Genomic DNA, 17,763 nt, shown 5'->3' on the forward strand with positions numbered 1-17,763 from the left:
ATAATATTAACATAGGTCACTGGACTTGGATTTAATATCGCTATTGTTAAAAGTGTAACTAACGTTAAGTGACTTAAAAAAGAAAAAAGAAGAATTATCACAGAAGAAACAAACAAGTGATTTGATTATAATTTTTGTAATTGTGTGGAATTTTAATTGAAAACAATTATTAATATGTTCATAGTGATATGCTCAGTGATAAGTTTGTGTAACAAATAAGAAAAAGGTTTGTGTCTTGAATAATATTTTGAAAAATTTATCATAAAATGTATTTTAAAATAAAGTGTCCTTCTCTTTTAAATTCAAAAATTAAGCGCCGTATCTAAATTTTTTAAAGATAACAATTACAAACGCGTGTAGCAGCAAATAAAGTATTTTATTCGTGTTATTCTCATTTTAGGCGTTGCGAAATGTTTCGAAAAATTAGTGATTTTCATTTCGACAACTTTCATGCTCATCATACTCTCCTTAAACTTACCGAAACATTCATTGATTTACTTTCGAACTTCTAGTATTTTGCATAAGATAAAGATCTACCAAAAAGAACGGGAGAAATAAATTTGATAACACGGAAAATGGTATTTTTCCAAGTCAAAATCTTAAAATATTTGAAATATTTATATTTTAAGTATTTATCTCGTGATAATAAGTAGTATAAAATATATTTATTATTTATTTTAAATTGGTGTGGGTAAAATGTGTTTTTTTTTCTTATTTCATTTAAAAAGAAAAAAGTTTGGACACCAAAAAATAAAAATATCCTGTTGTGAATAAATGTCCTAATATAAAATTTTGAAATATGATTTTTTAGTTGGCGTTCTGACTCCCTGTTGATCTCGTCTGCAACACAACGGAGAGCCGGCCATATTGCATACCATACAAAGTGAGAGCAAACGTCACGTATCACTAGTTATTGAACAGAGATCGTTGTATTACTTCTCCAGAGGCTGGACAGGTTTATATTATAGAGTGGACGATGCGGGGTACAGCGGGCTGGTTATAGGAATGCTAGCTGTCGCCGCGGACTGAGTTGGGCCATCGTCGACCGTTCAAGAACACCATCACCAACAACTTATACACGTGCGTTAGAGCAGAAAACCACTATATCTGTTTTGTATCACATAAAAACTTGTGCAAAGGTTTTAGAGTAGAAGAGAAGAACATCAACAAAAATATTCAATCATCGATCGACTTTGTGTTTTATTTTGAAATTTTTAGTGTGTTCATAAAAATTTTTTTATGTGATTTCTCTACTTAAAAATGACACGTGTTAGTTTAGTTACATTGTTGTGAAATGTGTTCACTGTTGTACAATTAAACCTACATTGTTAAATATTTAAAAATACAGTGGAGTCTTGTTTTTTATTTTATAACTACTGAAAGTGTAAATCGATTTGTGTGAAAAAGTGTGTGTTAAACTACCAAAAAAGGCTTTCCGTCGCGATATTGCAAAAAAGAGTGAAAACGCGTTAAAAGTGATGATTGGTCATGACCACCAATCAAAGTGTTATCTTACTTATGTTATGATCCCACAATAATAATCGGAATCAATGTATCAGAAAAAGGTGCTAAAAATGTGGTGGTTTTTATTAGCGCTCTGTATTATGTGTGGTCCTGGTCCAGGGGCTGCATATAAACGTTCATCAATGACAGATCCATCTGTAGCATATTCATCGCAAATGCAATCCAGGGCCGTCGACACTCGGGTGGAATTAGATGTATTAGAAGGACAACCGAAAGGGACACGAGTTGGTTACATTCCAACAAAACCTGGATTTACATATCGGTTTAACGAACCACCACGACAATTTACACTAGATCCAAATACAGGCGAAATTAAAACGAACGCAGTGTTAGATCGGGAAGGAATGCAACAAAATGATCGTTACGATTTAGTAGTACTATCAAGTCAGCCTACGTATCCAATTGAGGTACGAATTACGGTCATTGATATTAATGATAATCCACCCGAATTTCCCGAATCAAGCATAGCAATATCTTTTTCGGAGAGTGCTGCAGCTGGGACAAGATTACTTTTAGATGCAGCCACCGATAAAGATTTAGGTATAAATGGTGTATCAGATGAATATCGTATTGTGGATGGTAATCAAGACGAAAAATTTCGTTTAATTGTTACACCAAATCCTACCGGAGAAGCGTCCTACTTACATTTAGAAACAACCGGGAAATTAGATCGTGAAACTCAAGGACTATATATTTTAAATATTTCGGCACGTGATGGTGGCTCGCCACCCAAATTTGGATACTTACAAGTGAATGTGACCATTTTAGATGTGAACGATAATCCACCAATATTTGATCATAGTGATTACAGTGTATCGTTAAATGAAAGTGTACCACCGGGTACACCAGTGTTACAAGTTATGGCTACCGATAGTGATTTGGGTGATAATTCTCGTATAACTTATTATTTATCCGATACCGAACGTCAATTTACAGTGGATCCCGATACAGGTGTAATATCTACAACAGAATTATTGGAGTGTCCACAACAAAATTGTCCTCAAATTAAACCAGGAACAGCATGTCCGAAAAGTTGTGTGTTTACTGTATTTGCTCGGGATCATGGCACACCACGACAAGATGGGCGAACATATGTGACCGTTAATTTATTGGATGCTAACGACCATGATCCTGTGATACGATTTCGATATTTCCCAGCCACTGCAGCCTTTGCAACAGTTGATGAAAATGCTGTAAATGGATCCGTTGTAGCAGCTGTTTCCGTTGTGGACGTTGATGAAGGTTTAAATGGTGAGACAAGCGTTCGTATCGTATCCGGTAATGATTTAAATCATTTTCGCTTGGATTATACACAAAATTTTGATATTGTTCGTGTGAATGGTATCTTAGATCGCGAGGAAATAAGTAAATATAATTTAACTGTGATTGCAACGGATAAGGGTACGCCACCAAGAACCGCTACAGCGTTTTTGATAATTCATGTGAATGATGTTAACGATCATGAACCAGTGTTTGAAAAAAGTGAATATTCCACAATTTTATCAGAATTAGCTCCACCGGGAACATATGTTGCCAGTATAATAGCCACTGATGAAGACACTGGTGTCAATGCACAAATATACTATTCATTTGTTTCCGGGAATGATCATGATTGGTTTATGATGGATCCAAATTCGGGCTTGATTACAACTAAAAAACAATTGGATCGTGAAGTTCAAGGTACTGTAGAGTTACGTATCTCTGCTAAAGATGGTGGACCAAATCCAAAATGGGCATATACCCAATTAAAAATAACAATTTTAGATGAGAATGATGAAGCACCACAATTTTCCCAGCAGTACTTACATGTTAATCTATCTGAGAACACACCGCCAGATACATTAATTGCAATGTTAACTGCTGCGGATCATGATCAAGGAACGAATGGCAGTGTTACATATATATTACAATCGGATGTACATCAACGTTATCCAAATACATTTATGTTAGACTCATTAACGGGACAATTAACAACGCGCAAACAATTAGATCGTGAGCAAATATCACATTATATGATACAAGTCATAGCAAAAGATCAAGGTATACCACAGCAATCATCCACAGCGACAGTATTCTTAAATGTGTTGGATATTAATGATAATAATCCAGAATTCTATCCTCAACACTATTTCATAACGATCAAAGATGATGCTCCTATTGGAACATCTATATTAAAGGTAACTGCTTTTGATGCGGATGAAGGAGATAATGCATTAATTACATATAACTTAGAAAATGGAGGAGATGCCTTATTTGTTGTAAATGAATTAACCGGTGTAGTGTCCTTACGTGGTAATATTACAAATTCACCAAACCCTTTATATAAATTAAAAATATCCGCTACAGATCATGGTGATAAAAGTGCTTCAGAAGATGCTGTCGTTGAAATTATGAAAGCGTCATTTGTAGAAAAATTAGAATTTGATAATATTGCTGGCTATGAATTTGTAATACAAGAAGATGCCGATGGAATTCCACCTAATATTGGACGAGTTGTCGATTCAGTTCATGTACGAAAATTTGTGGATAATATTAATTATAAAATAGTTTATGGTGATCGTAAACATAACTTTAATATTAACGAACAAACGGGTGTGATTACAACAGCGACAAAAATCGATCGTGAACAAAATATTATGTATAGTTTAACAGTGATTGCACGCGCTGGTTTAGCTTTTGGGAAAACTATTGTGAATATATCAGTACAAGATTTAAATGATAATCCACCAGTGTTTCCACGGGATAAAGATGAGGTACGCGTACCGGAAAATGCTGCCGTCGGTCAAGAAATATTTCTAGCCCGGGCTAGAGATCGTGATGCTGGTGTTAATAGTCGTTTAACATATAATTTAACTTATAATCCTGATGAACAATTTCGTATATCTGAATCCACTGGTGTGATTTATTTAAATCGTCCAATTCGTGCAGATTCTGGTACTGTTATGAATATTGAAGTGACTGCAACGGATGGTGGTGATGTACCATTATCTTCGAAGTATACGATTGCTGTTACAATAGAAGATGTTAACGATCATACTCCAGTATTCGATCATACATCATATGAAACGTCGCTATTAGAATCAACGGCCGTCAATACACGATTCTTTATATTGGGCGCAACTGACGCGGATTTAGGAAAAAATGGACAAATATCGTTCAGTATTATTGAAGGAAATGTTGAAGAGAAATTTAATATATTTCCTGATGGTTATTTATATGTAAAAAGTTCATTGGATCGAGAGGAAAAAGATTATTATGCACTAACAGTGATGGCAAAAGATCATGGAAATCCAGTAAGATCATCTGTTGTGCCTGTAGTAATTCATGTAATTGATGAAAATGATAATGCCCCAGAATTTATTAATACAACTTTCACATTTAATATACGTGAAAATGAACCGGTTGATTCATTTGTTGGAAAATTAGTAGCGACAGATCGTGATATTGGACGTAATGCAGAATTAATTTTCTCATTACCAAGTACACAAGATGATTTTGTTATTGATCATCGAAATGGTTTTATACGTACTTTACGGGTGTTTGATCGAGAGGAATTAGTTCGAACCACCGGACAGAGTTTTATTACACTCGAAGCATTTGTTTCGGATAATGGAAAACCACGATTAAAGGACAAAGTTAAAGTGAATGTACATATTACAGATATAAATGATAATCCTCCGAAATTTTTACGTACTCCATATAAAGTGCAAATATCTGAAGGGATGTCAGTAGGATCACAATTTATTCGAATGTATACCACCGATTCTGATGAAGGATTGAATGGTGATGTATTTTATTCACTTGCTGAAGGTAACGAAGATGAACGATTTAGTATTGATGAAGCAACCGGACAAATAACTGTTGCACGTGCATTAGATCGTGAAACTGTTTCGAAATACGAATTGACAGTAGTAGCACAAGATGCTGGAGCTATGATACGATTAAGTTCATCCACTGTTGTCACAGTAATTATTTTAGATGAAAATGATAATGCACCCGAATTTACACAAACTAATACAAAAGTATCGATTATCGAAACGACACCAATTAATACCGAAATTATACAATTCCATGCGTCGGATGCTGATTTGGGTATTAATAGTGAAATAACATTTTCAATAAGTAGTGGTAATCGTCGAGATACATTCCATATTGATCCCGAAACTGGTATTTTATATTTACATAAACCATTAGATTTTGAAGATTTATCGATGTATCAATTGAATATTACTGCATCCGATGGTGGTAATCCACGATTATCGACAACAATTATATTTGTTATACAAGTTGAGGACGCTAATGATAACCCACCTTCGTTTCCAAGTACAGCGATTGTACGACAAATTCGTGAAGGAATTCCTGTGCACACTCCCATTGTTACCATTGTGGCTGAGGATCCTGATTCTGGGATTAATGGAAAAATTTCATATGCAATATCACATCAAGAACCATTAGATGGGAAACGACATTTTTATATAAATAGTTCATCGGGTGTAATTCATACACTGTTACCGATCGATCGAGAAACAATCGATACCTTCCGTTTAACTGTTGTGGCAACTGATCAAGCTTTACCAGAGAATATACGATTATCCGCTGAGAAATTAGTTACGGTTATTGTGGAAGATATTAATGACAATGCACCGATATTTGTATCAATGAATGCTGCATTGTTACCAACAGTAAAAAAGAATCAGAATCAGCGTGATTCAGGATTTATAATGAACGTACTAGCACGTGATTTGGATTCTAGTACAAACGGTTTAGTGACATATGAATTAGTGAGTGGTAACATGGATTTATTTCGATTACATCGAACCACTGGAGTTTTAAGCTTGCGTAGACCCATCACGGATAAGTTTGATCAACCACGGTATCAGTTGTCAGTGAAAGCTACCGATGAAGCAGTACAAAGTGAACGTAGATCAACGGATGCATATATAACGTTAATTGCACCAGGTGGACATACTCGTGGACCAATGTTTGATAGTGATGTGATTTCGGGTAGTGTGTATGAAAATGAACAACCTGGTACCAGTATTGTAACAGTGATGGCACGTTTGGACAATGATGATGATGCCGAAATTGAATATTATGTGACAAATGTGACCGGTTTGGGTGGTAAACAAGTGGATCGTTTATTTGATATTGATACAAAATTAGGTGTGTTATCTACAGCAGAAACGTTGGATCGTGAAGCTGGTGTTGATGTGTATGAAGTGGAAGTGGTTGCTATTGTCATCAGTGGTGCACCGAGAACATCTAACATAAAGGTAGGATTTCTTTTTATCACAAAATTTTATATTTTATTATTTAAATATTAGGCCAGTATCTACATCATCATGACTAAATAGGGCTTTTTACAAAATTACAAAAATTTTAATCAATAATCATCTTGTTGGACTTGAACCCCCGGCGCAAACCGTATTTGTAGTTGGGTTGCTTTGATGCAATGTATACCAGTTGACCAAATTTAAAGGTAATTCCCGTTTGAAATGTTTTTGTTTTGATATGTTATGTAGCTACAAGAAATAAAAAAGTAAAATAAGCATTTGGATTTGAACTTGCAGGTAGATAACACAAACCCATGTTAAAATAATAACATATGTTATAAAACAGTGTTGTTATTTCTTCTTGTTGTAGGTATTATACCTTTATTTATACCTAAATCACAGGTATCTTTATACTTATCCTACTTTACCTATTAACAAATAAAATATACAAGTGAAAAATATTTACTATTAACCAAATATATTCATTTATGTAACAATAACAGTAATAGATGAGAAAATTTATCACAAAAACGTTAAAACTGCAAAAATTTCTAAAGTACAAGTGAAATATACCAATTATAAAAAAAACCCGACAAAATTTTCGGGTACGGAACCCTAAATTTGCATATCTAAGAACTTTCTCTATTATATTACCTTTTTCCTTAAAGAATTTTGTAGATCGGCGCCAATTTTTTAGTTTTTTTTCAGGTACGGAATCCAAAACTTGCACTTAAAATATAGCTAAAAACACACTTCATTAACTTACCTTTCAAACGAAACCAAAAAATTTAAAATTGGTTCATCCGTTTAGGCACTACGATGCCACAAACAGACACACACACACACACATAGCGGTCAAACTTATAACACTCTTTTTCTTTAATTCGGGGGTTAAAAATATGCATTTTTAATGCGAAAACGAGAGAAATTATATTCCGATAATCTGCAATTTTCACAAAGTTTATAAATACCTTCTAGAACCTAATGCAAAAACCGCATCACGATCCATCTTACTTTAGAAATTTTCGCAGTAAAATGCTAAATTTTCACGTCTCTAACAATTCACCGTAAACCATTGACTGTACTGTTGTCAAACTAAAGCCAATATTTAATTCTATTACCAGGTATAGTCCAGCCCAACAAGCATAATTTTGAGACAATCTAATTCTCGAAAAATTATGATCAAGTTATCATTTTATTCGAAATTATGTTTAGAAACATTTTATACACCCAAATGAAGATGTTATGGTAAAAAATATAAAAGTTTTAAATAATTTAATTGTTTTTAGAAAGATTGTAGTCGACAAGAAGATATAAATAAATATTTAGAATATCGAAAAAACATGCAAATTTAATATAACGTATCCTATTTTTGAAAAGATGAGATATCGATGAAATAGGTTTGCATCTTACACATGCATTGAAGTAATGGAGATATCAACAGCCGATTAAGACACAAGCATTATATTTGTTTGGTTAATAATTAAGACGTTTCGATATCAAAGCGAAAGTGTGACTTTGATTGTTAATTTCAGATTAATTGATAGACAAAATTTCAAATTTTACAAATCATTTTCATTTTTTCGGTATCGAAATACCTTAATTAATAATTACTATGTTTTCTTAATATTCGTTGCATTAAGGCGTTGATATCAAAACTAGTTCGGTTCAATTCCACTTTTTTGTGGTGGCGTTATATTTCTAGTTTGAAAGGAAATCTTAAAAAATGAAACTTTACAAGATGTTTACGGGTTAAATAGCCAAAATGAAAAAAGTTAATAATTTTAAAATCTCAAAACATGCAAGATTCGTTATGTTATAAAACCGTTAGATGTAATAATTCCGAAATAAAGTAATGAAAAGTTATCTCCACTCAAGGGGAATAAATGAGGTGTCGTCCAGAAATATTTAGATCAAATTGGTCACGGTACAAGAGATCTTCTAAGACTCCTAGCTGAAATCTAATCTAACCTAGCCTACCAAATTTTATAGTATTTGAATCGCACATTTGAATATAAATACTTGTAATATTTCTCACATTACAATAAAAAAAAACCTTATGATTAGATTTTATTGATAAAATATTTAATTTTGATTATAAATAAGTAAATAAATATTTATATACCTAAAACAATAAAATATGATTGGTTTTTGAAGCTATTATAGTTTATAGTTTATACTGCATATATTACACAATCTATTATCCCAGAAATGTAATTTTAATACGAATATAATTAGGAGATTGAAATCGTGACTATGTCTATATAGGTAGGTACTACTTAAGTAAGGTACCTACTAGTATTTTACTTACTACTAGAGTTTGCTTACAACTGCTACTGAAATCACTAGATATTTTTAAAATTATAATTTTTAAGATACGTAACAAATATTACTTATATTCTTACTTCTAACTATACTTAAACCAATATAACGAGTTCGTTTCAATCATTAACGGTTATATTTGTATTATTTATTGATCATTACTTGTTGGTAAAATTTGTTAAGAATTTATAATAAATTTCACTCTTTTTAATCAATTCTCACAATGGGGAATGAAATTTTGCAGTTTTAACAAAATATATGAAAAAACTACTGTAGAAGAGATGACAAATTAAAATTGGCTAAGAAATACGGATGATTTAAAAAAATACTTACACGTATCACTTTACGCTGTAAAGTTTACAGTTTTTCTTACGAATCTACAATGGATTAGACCTAAGCAATTACCTCAGATGTTGGCACGCTTAAAATCGTTTGACACTTAGTCTATGTACTGTAATGTCAATGAATAAAATATACTTGATCAACAATACAATTATAGGTTTGCATCCTATCCACGCGTTGATATTTCAGAGACTTCAACAGTAGATAAAGAAACGTACCAATTGAAATAAAATATACTAGATCAATATATTTATAATTTTATACAAATAAAACTGTAAAAACTTGCAAAACAAACAATTATCTGTTCAATTTTGGACAATATATTTGTTGTTTGTAGAAACATTAGGTACAAATTATAAAATCTTTTGAAATTCTCCACTTTTAACGCAAAAATAATTATATATGATTGCAACGTTTTCATTAGGTTTTTATTTATTTTTGAACAAATTTGTCTTTTAATTCCTCGATAACTTTCATTTCGGTCTGGGATGACATTTCTAAAAATAAGGTGTTTAATTTTTTCCTGCCTTTCTATAAGAAAAAATTTCTTATTTCAAAATTGTCCAGATAATTGTTCGTTTTTACAAATTTTTACTGTATTAAAATATAAATATCAATTTCTATCAATGTAAATTCTAGAAGATCATCGAACATTATCTTAGATTATATCTAGCATTATTTAAAATTATTTGAAGTATACTCTGTTTGAATTGAATGTTAAATATATATGAAATAAATACTTCAAATGTTGCAAAAATAATGAAATAAATTTATTAAAAACTTATAGAAAACTAATTAGGATCATGTCTGTTATTTTTATTTGAAATGTGACAGAACTGTTCAATGTACTTCTTATGTATAATACAATATGTCGAATATTATAAAATATACTTAAAAAGTATGCATACGTTAAGCACTGAACCGAAACCATACTAAACTTATGATTAATTTTATAAATATTTGATTTTATTATTAGGTGTACAAGGTGAACGGAAAAGAGTGCTTAAAACTAAATCAACGGTATTTAAATATTTATAATATTTTCAAAAACAAAAAATATTCTAAAGATATACGATCGCCCGGGTAATTTTAGATAAAAGGCATAATTTTTGTTTATATGAAGTTGATTAAGTTTAAATCAATTCTGAAAAACTTTATGAGGGTTGCCCGATTATTTAAATAAATAAATGACTTCAAAAGTAGGCATATTTAACGTTTATGTTATAAGAAAACGGTAGATGGGATGATATGTTTTCATAGATTTCTCCAAAACTAGTCAGTGGAAATTAAAAAAACAATTATTTAAATTAAAGTTAAAATCTTAATAAAGTATTGAAAAAAAAACGTGTTGTGTCCGACTAATTAAGGATGTATGAGTAGGGTAGTGGAGACACAAATTTAAAAAAATATATATTTTCAATTGTGATGATGAATTATGTTATAGTTTGATAATATAAGACGATAAGTAATTATAAAATTTTTCGATATTTGGAGTAATTTTCAAAATATCGAAAATTTTGTATTTACCTTATACCCAAATGTCGATTACACAATCTGTACATGTAAATATTGAAAACCTTGATAAATATAGAATCATATAATATTAATAAATAAATCCTTACAAATATAATATTAATAATAACAATAATAATAAATAATAAATGACTATTATATTTTAATTAGTAAATCATTTATATGTCACCACTTTTTAATCAATTTTAATGAATGTTGTCTTATTTCTAAAATTTTATTTTATTATTTATAATATTAATTATTTATTTATTTATTATTATTATTTATATAATTATTACAGTATAGTACCTATATAGTACAGTTACTTGTAATTATTATTATTCATAATATAATTTATTAAAAGATCAAAGATCATTTCATGTTTGTTATACTTATTATTAAAAACTTTAGTGTTTATTTTATTATTAAAATAAAAAAAATTAATTGATATATTAACACTAAAAAATAAATTTAATTTTAAATAAAATTTAATTAACAGATGCTAAAACATCATTGGCATGCAGTAGAACAATAAACTGAAAGGGTTTCTAATTTTTTTTTAAATATTAGAGTTTTTAAAACGCTTTTATTAGCTTTATACATATGTTAGTATGTTGGTATGTAAGTATTTTAGTATGTAACGAAATCTTTGAACATGATTTTGACCCCTTTCAAAACGTCGGATTAATTCGAAATGCATACTTAACAAGGACCGATGTCAATTCAGGCTGTATAATTCAGATAATGAAAATATATATGACTTGGCGAAATCAGAAGTTATAAAAAATATGAAATTTTTCTTATATTTTCTTTTGGAAAAACACAAAAATAAGTTAATTGTATTTTTTTGGAACTTTAAAACGACTGTTTTAATAAACGAATCAGAATGCTTATAAAAATTGGTATAAATTATCATTACCATAATTTTAAATAAAAAATATTTTGTATTTTGAACTATTAAATCAATATTTTGTATACAATCGTAAATAAATATCAATAAATTAATTAAATTAAATTTATTTTAGTGGAACATATTTTGTTGAAAAATGTATATATGTACAGACTCATATATCTACTACATAAAAAGGTTTTTTTTTTTTCTTTTTGAAAGTGGATACGAATTTCTCTTGCTTGCATAAATTTAAAAGTAAAATAACGTGAATTTAAAATCAATTTCATATTCGATTATATAAAAAAAAAATAAAGTATATGATTCGTATTTAGGACATTCTCAATCGCATTTAATTTTTTTTTTTTTTTCGATTTTAAATTTGTAAAGGAATATTCGAAATTTATGGTAATTAATTGACATTAATCTCATGCTTATTCTTATAAAATATAATATGAATTAATTTCGTATTTTATTTTTGGTACTGTAATCGAATCATATTTTAAAACAAGAATTTTTGTATTTTTTTTATGGGTAAAAAATAGTTGTATTTTATATTTTCAAAGATATAAGTCATGCTTTTTTTTTCGTGCAGAAAGTATAAATTTATATGAGAAACTTAAAATATTTAAGGACGTTCCCCAAACAATTACTTTTTCTTAGAATCATCTTTAAATCGTCTCTAAGCATTTTCATTAATGCCCTTTACGGTGTTAAATTTATATATAATGTATAAAATTTATGTAAAATGAGAGATTGCTTTAGGTATTAAAGAAATCAATAAAAACTTCTATTGTCGTTCAAATCTCTAACATATACAACAAAAAGTATTAATTTTATCTTATTTAATAAATTGACCTTAATTAAGTTTGTAAATATCATTTACTTCCTTTTAGATTACAAGCACATAATACAGTGGAATTTCTATGACTTTTTGAAACTATGTTCCTTATTGCACGTTTTGATTTGTTTGCTGGTTGGGAGGTAAAACCACAAAAAGGGCAACAGACCCCAAAATCCGATATGTAGGTTACCTAGGAAATTAAAACTTTTTTAATCGATTCAGCTTGCCATGAATTTTGAGAATATGTAAAAATATTTTAGAATTATATAGAGAAAAGTTCGGGGTAATAAGTATCAAATTTATGGAAATCTGATTTTTCGCATTTTAGGTACCCAAGTTTCTTTTGTCTGTAAAATATGTTCATAGAATGTCGACAACAAAATGTGTAAAAAAATGGCAAAACGCTTACAGCCATTTTTTGTTATATTTTTTTACTTATTGTAACGCGGTAAAAATCTGTATTTTCTTTATAATCAAGCTTACTTTAATCCTTTAAAGAGGGCTCTTTTTACGAAATCTCCTTTTAAGATTTTCAATTATTTTTTGTAGTAATCTGAAAGCATTAAACAAAGTCAAATGATAAAAATAAAACATTTTAGTTTTAATTAAAATCCTTTAATTGCATATTATTATAGACTAATCAAGATCCACTATAAAACAATAATATACCTACCGATCTAATAAATGTTTAATAACATTTGTAAAAAAAAAAAATAGTGCAAATTAAAGAACATTATTTAAAGATTTAAACTTTCACAATTGAACTAGTTTACTTGATAACTTGAATTTGTTGCATTATAATATTTTATTATTTACTATATTTTATATAAACTTTATTCTTGTAATACAAAAAACTACACCATACAACAGTACACGGAGAAATTGGAAATTTATTTCGGGAGCTTTTAATGAATCTAAAACAAAAATTCTCTACAAATGACAGTTTCGAAAAATTTGAAAATTTTAATTTTTTCATAAAGTTTATAATAATAGATTGACACTTATTTGGAGGCTATAATTTAAAATCATTTCTAACTTCTGAATAAACTAATTTTGAAAGAAGTTAAAGGTATTAGCCAAAGAAGTGTTAATATTTGGATAAGTATTCGACCATACTTATTTTATCTTTGTTACCTCGGAACTTTTGACTGGGTGAACCGATTTTGATGGTATTTTAATTGAAAGCTGGTGCTTCCCGTGCCGTCTCATTTAAATTTGGTCCAGTTCTCACAATGGCACCCATAAGAAATACATATAAATTTGCATTAAGTATGTGCGGGTCAAATGGACGAATAACTCAATATCACGCCAGACGATTTCGATTATTCTTTTTTTAGTGAGAATTGAGTTAGTGTACTTCAGATTAACTCAAAATTCACAAAATAAAAATACTTAAAAAAAAACCTACTTTTAATTTGAATAATACCGTTTTTTAAGTTGAATTCCCATTTTTTTTAAAAGAAGCACAATGTCATAAATTTGTAGACAAAACCGTTGCTATTTTTATTAAGTGTAAAAATATGGTATTTACATATTTTTTGATTAGTTTAAACATAAATAGAATTTTACATTTACAGCAAAAACGCGTGTTGTATTCAAAAAGGAAACTATTAATTTTTTTTTTTTAATTTCCTAATAATGAATATTCAATTTTATTATACAACTTCGTTACACGTGTACAATACCGGTCAAGAGTTTAAAATCATGTAAATTTTGGTGATTTATTGTAAAAAAAGACTATTTTAATCGCCTTGTGATTTTCAATGATATTAATTGATGTTTCTTAATAAAAACGCAAGATATGTCGTAATGTTTATTTTACGATTTTAAGCCCTTTCTTGACTCTTTTAAAATATCAGCTATCGACCTCTTACATCTAATCTTGCTCTGGTTCAATATCGACATAAAAAATGTATATCATTTTTTTTTCACTCTTCAAACTTTTTTAACTTTTTTCCGGTTAAAATAGAACACCATTTGTTGAAAAAAGGTAATTTAATTACACAGATCATTGAATATTGCTATCGGTCTAAAATTTTTAATTGGTATTTTACGCAAACCAAATCGCAACCGTAATAATAAAAACCCGAAAAATCTTCTCCGTGTAATATTTAAGTATATTAAACTAATATCAATTTATCTTGTATTCATAGTTTCATAAATAAATAATATAGTATTAATATATTGTAATAAATTTTTGAATCAAATGTTTACACTTCTTTATGTAAGTGTAGATTGTATTCTAATTAATCGGCATAGTGTAGGTTTTAAAATTGAATTTATTTTGTACGTGTATTGTTATTATCAAAGTCGTTGTTCTTAAAAAAAACCCAATTCGAAGATAATCCACCAAAAAATTTCCATTTTTTTATTCAATACATCTTTATTTTTAATTAGATTTATCAACGAGTGTGAATACTTTTTTATGCTATCAAAAAAGAATTCTTCAAATTCTATTCGTCTCTTGTCACTGTCATCGACTTGTAAACATATTTTGAGTAAAATTGATACTAATTCATTCATTTTATTGATTAAAAATCTAAAGAGATTAAAGCCCAGTAGAATCATCTGTCTCTCGATTGTTTTTCCAAAATGTTTCTCTGAGTTAATAATTAATAAATTATAATTTAATAGAGATTTTGTGGAATTTGACTGCGATGTAAACTTTTTAAGCATTTTCTTTTTCCCTAAATTCTACTTACTTGAATTTTATGTTAATGCCAAAAAGAGTAAATTAAGTGAGTTGAAGGAATAACACGGTTCAATTCGGGGTTCTTTTGAGTTCCATTGATGGCAAAATACACAATTTTTCGGTAGAAAGATCTCTATGAAATATTATATTACTGACTAACGCGAGCTCGTCTGTTATTATAGTCACATCATGGACTACAATTGATATTAACGCATAGTTTGTTTAGGCATAGCATAATAGTCAATTTTGTTGACAAAATTGTCATACGACCTAAAATTGCGACCTCGTTAAACATTTTTTTTAGAAAAAAAAACTTGGTTGATACATAAATGTTCGCCATATTTGCTCTAGAAGTCTTGAGACTTCAAGCCTTGAATACTTACTTTAACTAGTGTAAACTAAGGCTAAGTGTGTGTAACGTATAACATTTGAACACCAAAGATCAAACAAACTGATTGATTTGTGTGACATTCATCACATCACATGCATCGTAAATAAATATACAGAAATATAATATGAAATTAAAATAATCATCAAGCATATTATTTATGTGCAAAGTGGTTCTAATACAAAGTATCAGAATGCGGATATTACAGAAGTCGAAAAATATAGAACAGGTAAAGGTGATTGCGCCTTCACTCACTCGATCACTTAGCCGGTTATATGTTTATATCGTTTTCCTCATAATATAAACCCACAAATTTATTAAAAATCCTTAATTTCGTTAAAAATCGTACTTTTTTAAGATCGTATAATTTCCCAACTCGAAATGTACTTTTATATAATTTTTGCGAGCCATAGTGTTTATTCTGTACAAAACAAACATTGAACAACCGTATTCTGACTGTGTTTGTTAATTTTATGGTACATTACTGCTAATTTAAATAGCTCCTAGACTAACTAACTACACTCTTGTACCATCGCGTCGTCAGTATATACATATAGGTAGCACCACCAGACTTACAAAAAAACATACATAAAATTGGAATTTTAATCGATAACAATTTTACTGTGGATATTAGTTTACGCATAGGGTTCCGTATAACTGAATGTCTGGATGTGATTATTGTTGTCTATTTTGTGTATCTGGAATCATTTTCTTAGGTCTATAATAGTTAGTAGGTAAATTAATGTTATCGTATTCGCCACATTACCACAAAAAATGTAAAACTAGACTGATTGATTGATACCATCACAAAATGTGAAAGTTTAATTAAAATTGATTAAAAAAGGAAAAAGTTATAACAAACAGAGTCTATATCTTCCTTTTTGTTTAATTAAGGAAATACGGGCACAAAAGCAATTTCAAATAAAAAGCTTAATTTTTTTTTTATATGAAGTTGGACTAAGTCTAAATCGATTATGAAAATTTGGAAGGGAGGGGGTTTCCCAATTGTTTAAATAAATAAATGACTTCAAGGCATATTTAAAATTGGTTTTATGGTAAAACAGTAGGAGGATGACATGTTTTCATAGATTTCTCCAAAACTATTCGGTGGAAATTATTTAAATTAAACATAAAACCTTATTAAATTAAGGAAAAACTCCGATTTACCCGACTAATTAAGGATGTATAAGCACTGCAGCGGGGACACAAATTTAAAAAAAGGCGAAAAGTAAGAACACAATTTCGAAAACCAAGGCAAATATCGAAAAATTTTATTCTTATTTTTCGTTTACATTGATGAAGTTAAAAATTCATCGTCAAAGTTGAAAATAAGGTACAAATAATTTCAACCCTTAATCTAAAATTGCCTTGGTACTTATTCGAAGACTGATTAATTCGGTATGATTTTTTGCTACGATTTACTTAGCCATCAGAATAATATCGTTGCATTGTGGATGAACTTTTTTAATTGAATTTATAGCTCCTTCGATGAAGTAGTTTGATTCAGACTAGGTAAATGAATTTTAAAATACATATATTTGATAATAATCTACAATTATGTTTCTTTGAATTTCTATAGAAATATAGAAAAGTTTTTGAAATGTAATATAAATTTAAAATTTTTAATAAATAAATTGATATTTGTTCTTAAATTGTTAATTTGTTTTCATTTAATAAATATTTATCGAAAAATCAATCACAATTATTTATGCTTTCAAACAATAGAGGTTATAAAGTTTGGTTACATATTTTGGTAGATGGAAATAACAAGTCAAATTAACAATATTGCATCTTTTTTCTGTGTTGACATTATTAATAACATTTCGTAGGATATTCCGGGAATTTGGATGGATGGGGGAAAGATTTTGTTCGTCAAAATTTACATTTCGATTGATGCTGTTAGTCTATTGTAAGAATTGTAATTGAATCTTCTTTATTTAGGTATGGATAATAGGGTATTACGTTATGGGTATTAGT

General features: G+C 29.2%; 2 protein-coding genes across 2 annotated transcripts in view; both read left to right on the forward strand.

The window, feature by feature from the left end:
* LOC123296799 (probable E3 ubiquitin-protein ligase NGR_a03640) overlaps positions 1-17,763 on the forward strand; it is a 659,126-nt gene that overhangs the window by 48,081 nt on the left and 593,282 nt on the right. The window lies entirely within an intron of this gene.
* On the forward strand, positions 1,575-4,421 carry LOC123295009 (cadherin-related tumor suppressor-like; the record flags this gene model as incomplete). Its single annotated transcript, XM_044876204.1, has 1 exon — positions 1,575-4,421. A coding segment is annotated over exon 1 (2,847 nt), but the record flags the coding sequence as incomplete, so codon positions are not given.

This window comes from Chrysoperla carnea, chromosome 3 (assembly GCF_905475395.1).
Source record: "Chrysoperla carnea chromosome 3, inChrCarn1.1, whole genome shotgun sequence".
Lineage (NCBI taxonomy): Eukaryota > Metazoa > Arthropoda > Insecta > Neuroptera > Chrysopidae > Chrysoperla > Chrysoperla carnea.